The following is a 7972-nucleotide window of genomic DNA, read 5'->3' on the forward strand; positions in this document are numbered from 1 at the left end:
AGCGGAGTTAGAAATTATAACGCGGTTAACAAAACAAGAGTGATTATATAAATTTGCATAATGACTTAGCCCTAAGTCGTTGCATTATCACTACCTTGCAATCCAAGCACATTACCTGGATCATTCCAACTGTGTTCCTCGAAGCTTCATTTCTTTTGAATTTTCCATTTTATTTAATATTAAAAACTAGTTGACTGACTTTCAATACATTACCAATCCTTTATATAACTTCACAGAATGTACATTATTGATCATTATATTCTTTATTATCACTTTAATTAATTACTACCTTCTCTTTCTATAACAAGAAATCTTACCTACCAACTGAAGTATTATTCCATTTGTGTTTGTAACCAATAGAATCTTAATAACTACCAAAAATACACTACTCTCTTCTTACACAACTAAAATGGCGGCTGCAAAGAGGATTGCTTCTTCTTCCGCTGAAAATGATGATGATCATCAACTCAGAGGGAAACGGCCGAGATCAATACCCTCTTTTGCATCGTATGTTTTCCGTCTCAGTTATTTGTTTATTATTCATTTGAATGAAAATAATGATTGTCTTTAGCATTTTTATGTGTGTGTATAATTTTATTTTTTATTTTGTAAATTTGCAGTGTGATAGGAGAAGTGATGCTTGTGAGATCGTTTCAAGGCCTATGCGATTCCTTGGAACCATTGATAAGACGAGTGGTATAAGTTTTACTTATTTAAGTCTCAACTTTTTTTGTGCAATTCCTGTTAAACTTAACTAGTTACTTGCTTCTTCTTGTACTAATATTTAAATTTAAAACCTGTATTTATGAAATATGGAGTATCTTTTATTTTGATACAAATACGGAGTAACTTTTATTACAAATATCCGTTCTTGGATTTTTTTTATTTTTTATTTTTTTTTGCGAGAGAGAAAACAGTTAATAGAAACTATACAACCAGTTATAGGACAACTAGGGTTGTAGAATCGGAGTATTATAATAAAGTTTTCGGTTTAAATAATTTGAGCTACAATAAAATTTCTCCACACCCACTTAAATATTTAAAAAAAAAATTAAGAAAACTCAGAAAAATTACAGATAAGCTCAGTTAGATACATATTGGTTGTACGGTGACACGGTGTTATTATACCACTTGAGGTATATCGTTATTTATGCTGAAAGAATATACAACATTTATGAAGACGTAAAAGAGAAGGAAAAAAACACGTATTTATATATATCTAGGGCTCTACGCCTACCTTTTTGTTTTCAAATTGAAACATTTAGTTAACATACGTTTTTTTTGTGAATACTAATCTATATATGAGGTTTAGCATTTAATTTATCACTGTTAAGCAATTAGATATGAGGCTTCTTTTTAGACGGTTTATGTGATCTATGGAATTAATTTTGAAGCCCTAATCATACAAACTTGACCAGTGATTAGGAGTTACAGTATATATACTCCGTAGTAAACTTGGTAATCAATATACGATCGAGTATGTGTAGTAATTCAATTTAGATTCAAATATTGTTAAATTAATTGTTGCGATTTTGAGTGAGACTTAACCTCTTCATTACATTACATATTCATTTTAGTTACTCTATTTATTAATCTTTGTTCTTGACTAAGGTTCAATACTACTTGATGGCACCTTGTTACGGAATTATATAATTGTGTATAATATGGTAATTGTGTATTATGATGTGCACACAATACATATATACTGATACAACCGTCACAACCCTAACACCGATTTAGGAAACCAAATATTTACTAAGACACAATTACCATATTATACGACTACCATATTATACACAATTATATATTTCCGTAACACGCATTAACACTTTCCACAAAGAAAAGTTAGATCGCATGCATCCAAATCAAGTTGAATCGGACTCGAAGAGTTAAAGTTGAACACATAAACGCTATTTTGCGTCTAAACAAATTGCCACCTACACATACTTCTATTTTTCTTGATGTTGAAATATTCTTTTTGTAGTCAAAATATTTAGTACTATTTTTCAATAACATATTTTAGTCTCATAAAATGCAAAAGACTCCGACAATATGGTTGAATCTCTCTTGCGTGAAACTCGGTCGCCATAAGTTTAAATGAGTAATTGAATATCATATTGTATGTTTTCTAATTTTTATATATAATGTTACGATTTCACTAAAAATAAATGAAATTAATCGTTACAATACTGAAAAAGTATTCCCGGTGGTATTGCATAAAAATATTAAAATTAAACTAAATTTAACATTATTAATCTAAATTTTTCTGTACTAATTTAATTAATTAAGTGCACCATCTTACTTAATTGTCTACGACCTAATATAATGGACCTATGACAAACAAAACAAACAAGTCTTTCTACCACAAGGTGAAGAGTATGTCAACGTACGTGTCAATGTTAATACGAGTATTTTGTCCTTTATCGATGTTGTTCTTTTGCTCACCTATTTTATATTACCGCGTTTTATTTATTTATTTTGTCTTTATATGCTGATAATTTTATTTAACGCGTAGATTAATCATTAATGTGATTTGGTCTATTTGTATCAAATTAAATAGCACTAGTTAGAATTTGTCCTTTGATCTCTTTTTGGTTAATCAATACTATATATTAATTTCAGAAACCAAGGGACTTCAATGTAATTAAAGAAATCTATACAAATTAATTATACTATATAGTTTAAATCGATAGCACCGTGTGATGGACCTGATAAAGGGACCTTAATGTAAATATTATATAGTTTTGGTTAAAAGTATAATATAAAGATGTCTTGATAAAGAATATTTATGGAAATTACATTAAATTAAAGTAATTAAATTTAGAGAACACAAGAATATAGTGATTTTCCTTAAAATTAACATGCCCCACTTATGAAATTAATTAGTATCATCATAGAATTATACATTAAATTAAATGTAGTAAAAGTAATAGTAGCAGCAACGAGATTAATAAAATTAGCGGTATTAATGTGGGAGTAGTGAGAGTTATAATAATGATAGTGAGAGTAGTGAAAGTAACTACGAATGTAGTGAAAGTAACAGTGGTAACAATGAGAAAAAGTATGAACAATTAAATAACCAATCGACTCAAGGAAATAGTTTATTTATTTAAATATAGGCCGGCTAAAATTAACGGGAATAATGAATTTAACAGAAAAAAATAGAGGAATTAGTAAAAGAAACAATAGTAACCACGAGAGTAGTGAACGTAATAATATTAAGAAAGAATGTCGTGAAAGTAATAATATTAATAGCGGGGTAGTGAACGTGTCTCATAATTTGAAAATAAATTTTACATTTCATCATAATTACAAGATATGCCGTAGAAAAATATATTACAAATAGTAAACGTGTGGGTTAGACAACTCCAACATAGTTTATTTCATTGAAAATAAAATTTAACGATAAATAGAGGTAGCCCGGGCGAAGCCGGACACCAAACCTAGTATTGTCAAAGTTAAAGTTAAACAAACGACCGAGCTGATGGATTACCATATCTAAAACGCGTAGATATTTTTTTTTTTTCGTAGGTGAACGAAGAAGTAGAACGTGGCATACAAAGAAGTATGCGAACAATAACAAGGTCACCATCCCTAAGGATCCAAGCTCGAGAGCCAGCAAGCTTGCGACTAATATTCACCAACACAACTTTACCCATGATTTTCACATGCAACACAATCTTAGACAATAACGGACAACAACTACAACTCATGCTAGTCGAAAAAATAGGCGACCAAATCACCCCTAAAACCCTACCTTATCCTATCAAAATCGAGCTTGTAGCCATTGAGGGCGACTTTCCGTCTCCCATAGACCGCGATACATGGACCCCGGCTGAGTTTAACAAGAAGGTTGTCAGAGAGAGGAATGGGAGACGTCCGCTGCTGTTGAGTAAAGAGGTTAATTATAGTATGAAGAATACGAGTTATTTAAGTGTTGGTGACGTGGAGTTTACGGATAATTCGAGTTGGATACGGAGCAGGAAATTTAAAGTTGGTGCTAGAGTTGTTGTGGAGAGTTGTAATGGTGTTAGAATTCTTGAAGCTGTTACTGATGCTTTCGTTGTTAAGGATCATCGTGGCGTATGTAAGTCCATCTTTTTCAGTTTTTATTTTCTGTTAATGGGAAGAGGGTTAGTACCACCGTCTCACATACCCAAAGAGCGCAAATTCTTATTTCAGACGGGAAAGACAGTCAAATGTAGTCATTTTACAATAAAATGTTACTCCCGGCCTCTACACACCTATTTTTACCCCATTTGCTTTATTGCGGTCTCCAAGACGGCACTTATGTTGATTTTTTTTCGTGAGAGATGTCATGAAAATAAGTGTGAAAACTTTGACCTTCCAAAAGCAAATGAGGTGAAAATAGGTGTGTAGAGAGAGTACTATTTTCTTATAAAATGTTACCAAAGTGATAATTTTAGTTAGAGTAAATTATCAATTACACCCACGCTTAATCCTCATTTTTAAATTAACTCCCACGTCAATTTTTTTTAATAATTTACCCCCAAATTATTTGCTCAGGTTACATTTTGCACCCTTTACCATTTTCCGGCAAAAGAAATGAAGAATTGACAATTTTGCCCCCGCGTCTTGCTTTCTCTTTCTCTATACAACTTTGTATACAAACAATTGATCCATCATTTCCAAACGTCTTGCTTCTTGCTTTCTTTTTCTCTTCTTTCCACCTCATTTTATGGGGTTCTTCATCTAATTTTCCCAAAAAAAATTCCACCAAAAATTTTCCCCAAATCTCCGTCATAATCAAGCAATTGATGAAGATAAAGAACCAATCGAAATTCTAATTGAACCATTCACTAAAGAACGATTAATCATGATTGTTGCGGATCGAAATGCGGTCTGGAGCGAAGAAGGTGTTGAAGGAGTCGTAAAGGACGATATCTAAAGTAGAAATATTACCACTTAATTGGGTCAAGAAGAGGCCTGCTGACCTGCTTACTTCCTTGGGCAGACGCCATATTCACTTTCGGTGAAGATGCAGATACTTGTTTCGTGGACTGAGCCTTACCACGCTCATCCGGAACAAAGACGGGTTTGCTTGAATCCGTATCATTGGGGTTAAGATAAATACGATTGCGAGGGCGATCTCCCCACCACTCGGAAAATTTGTCAGTGACTTGATAACAAAACTTTCGACTATGACCCGACTTTTGACATGCGATACAACAATATTTTGAAGGGACATAGGAAGTGGTACGGTCTGAATGGTCGAACTGCGTCGTGTCAGCTTGCTGCGGTTGGGCCTGTGGCTGGGAGTAGTGGGGCGTGGCCACTTGCCGGGTTTGTTGACGTCGGGGTTTTAGACGGAGTATGCATACACAGATAAGAGAATGAAAGAGATGGGAAAGAGGGGAAACAAGTCAACAGCCTACTTAGTAAAAGAATAAGGGCAAAATCGTCATATTTAAACAAAAAGTTTGAATTTTGACGGAAAATTGGCCTGAAAATGGTAAAGGGTGCAAAATGTAACCTGAACAAATAATTTGGGGGTAAATTATTAAAAAAATTTGACGTGGGAGTTAGTTTAAAAATGTGGATTAAGCGTGGGTGTAATTGATAATTTACTCTTTTAGTTATAACATTTTGTCATTAAATGATTAAATTCTATTAAAAAAATGATGATATTTACTCTGTCTTGGTTCAACTATATGAAGCAAAACTTATTGCAAAGAGAAATATGTAGGGTCCATATTTTATATGTGAGAGGGTGTCCATATTTTATACTCCCTCCAGTACAATCCAAATTGCCTATTTGACTTTTTACGGTTTACGAGACGACACTTTGACCACGTTTTTCTCCATTTATATATTAGTTTTTTATGTCGAAATTATAATTTTCCGAAACCTTTTTTTATAGCAAATTTAAATATGTAAATTTTATGTATAAATTTTAAAATTTTGACTAAATATAATCGACGTCAATATTTAACAAGGTTGACTTTAAAAAATAAATGGGTAGTTTGGATTGGATTGGAGGAAGTATGTGAGAAGGTGGATCAAGTCGGTTCCACCTAGAGTCAAGCCATCAAGACGGCCGATCTCGGCCAAGACGGACCGCCCGCCTAGCCCGCTATTTTATGCAACTGGCTCGAACTGCCCGCCCGCCTTTTCGCCGTTAACCCCGGCTGGCCCGGTCCGAAATTCCTGCCCGGCCTTGGCCCGCCAATTTAGAAAAAATAAAAAATAAAAAAAATAAAATGGTAAGGCCCGCCAGCCCGGCCCGACCTTAGCCCGCCCTGGTCCTGGCCCGGGTCAAGCATATCACAGCCCGGCCCGGCCCGGTCAAGCCCGTCCCTTCCCCCTGGCCTGGCCCGGGTTTGACCAGGAGAGCCCGGCCCGCCCCTGGCCAGCCCGGCCCGGCCCTAGCCCGGCCCGAGTACAGGTCTAGTTCCACCTATTTTCCTAAGAGTTTCTTCCTATTGACTATTGAGTATTACGGAGTATATGTGTTGACGACTCTGATGAACGTTACTCCTACGTTCGTAACAATGCAGCGTACCAAAAACATTATCCACCGAAGCTGAATGACGATGTTTGGCGATTGGAGAAGATCGGAAAAGATGGGACATTCCACAAAAGACTTAGAAATGCAGGCATTTTTACTGTTCAAGATTTCTTAAAATTGTCGGTCGTCGACCCACAGAAGCTGAAATTGGTAATGAAATTATCTTTAATTAAATCCATAAGAAATTACTCCTATATACTCCGTATTATCTTTTCAAATAATTTGCTGTTATCTGTACTAGAATTACGTATAATAAGCATTTACAAATTGATTTGGTGCAGATAATAGGTGAGAGGACTGGAATAACAGAGAGAATGTGGGACACTATATTGAAACATGCAAAGACGTGCGAAATAGGCAACAAGCTATATATCACCCGTGGAAGTAACTTTACGTTGATTTTGGATGCTATATGTCAGACTGTCAGTGTCAAAAGTGATGCCCAACATTCTCAAGATATAACTGCCTGCCTTAAGGTACATGACACATTCTGTAGTTCCCAAGTTTTGTTTGTGACTATTACAGGCTTGTGACGAATGTTGAATCTTAACGTAGAAATTCCGTATCATACATTAACATTCCTATAATGTGGCTATGTTCAGGGTGAAGTTGATCAATTGGTGAAAAACGCTTATGAAAATTGGAATTCCTTAGAGGTGGTGGAGAGGCCCGTTGATACGATATTGCAACAAGCTCAAGGTATGTATTACTCCCTTTCTCCCGTTCATTTATATATATACTCGTATTTATTATTCAATGATTAGGACGGACAGAGTAATAATTAGGTTTGGAATTGAGGTCGTATACACTAATTATGATTGTATGATATGGAATTACATATGTAGTACTACGACTATACGAGTACTAATTTGCATAATAACGTACATTATATGCAGCAATTGCGATGGCTGAATGCAACAATTCGGATTTGATGCAATACGAGGTCGTCTTTGGTGGAATTATTGAAGTTGATAGTAATACTCAAGCTATTAACCAAAATGATGAAATAGGTTTTGGAGATTGGGAAACATCGGATCACATATTCAACTAGGAGTCTCAACAATGCTTAATGTGTTGCAACCGTTGGTTTTGTCTAAGACCGTTTTAACTTAAAACCTCTCACAACATTTTTTTTATTTTTACCTTTTTTTAATTGGGTGTGAAAGTTGTTTTCATTTAAGACGGTCTTAATTGAGAAATTGTGATGTTGTATATACGCCTTCAACAACTCTTTTTTCCCATTTGTATGGTTTCAAGTACAAAGTTATTGTGTTGTTAGCGCTAGGAATATTGTACTCCGTAATTAATTTGTGAAGAATGTTCAGCCCTTTGTTTGCTGATTAAGTTTCCACCTTAACTAGTTCATTTCATTTTTCACGTGTATAATGTAAAACTCTGTGGGTATTATATACCCCTCACATCCAAACCAAAGGTAACAGTTGC

At 34.7% G+C, this 7972-nt stretch overlaps 1 protein-coding gene across 1 annotated transcript; it reads left to right on the forward strand.

Annotated features, from left to right (window-relative positions):
• Positions 1-256: 256 nt before the first annotated feature.
• On the forward strand, positions 257-7765 carry LOC141652047 (protein SAR DEFICIENT 1). The gene is made up of 7 exons (XM_074459703.1): positions 257-507; positions 621-696; positions 3532-4087; positions 6519-6679; positions 6811-7005; positions 7132-7228; positions 7426-7765. The coding sequence occupies exons 1-7, from the start codon at positions 410-412 to the stop codon at positions 7578-7580; spliced, it is 1338 nt and encodes a 445-aa protein (XP_074315804.1). The 5' UTR covers positions 257-409; the 3' UTR covers positions 7581-7765.
• The last annotated feature ends 207 nt before the right edge of the window (positions 7766-7972 follow it).

Source organism: Silene latifolia, chromosome 4, assembly GCF_048544455.1.
Source record: "Silene latifolia isolate original U9 population chromosome 4, ASM4854445v1, whole genome shotgun sequence".
Lineage (NCBI taxonomy): Eukaryota > Viridiplantae > Streptophyta > Magnoliopsida > Caryophyllales > Caryophyllaceae > Silene > Silene latifolia.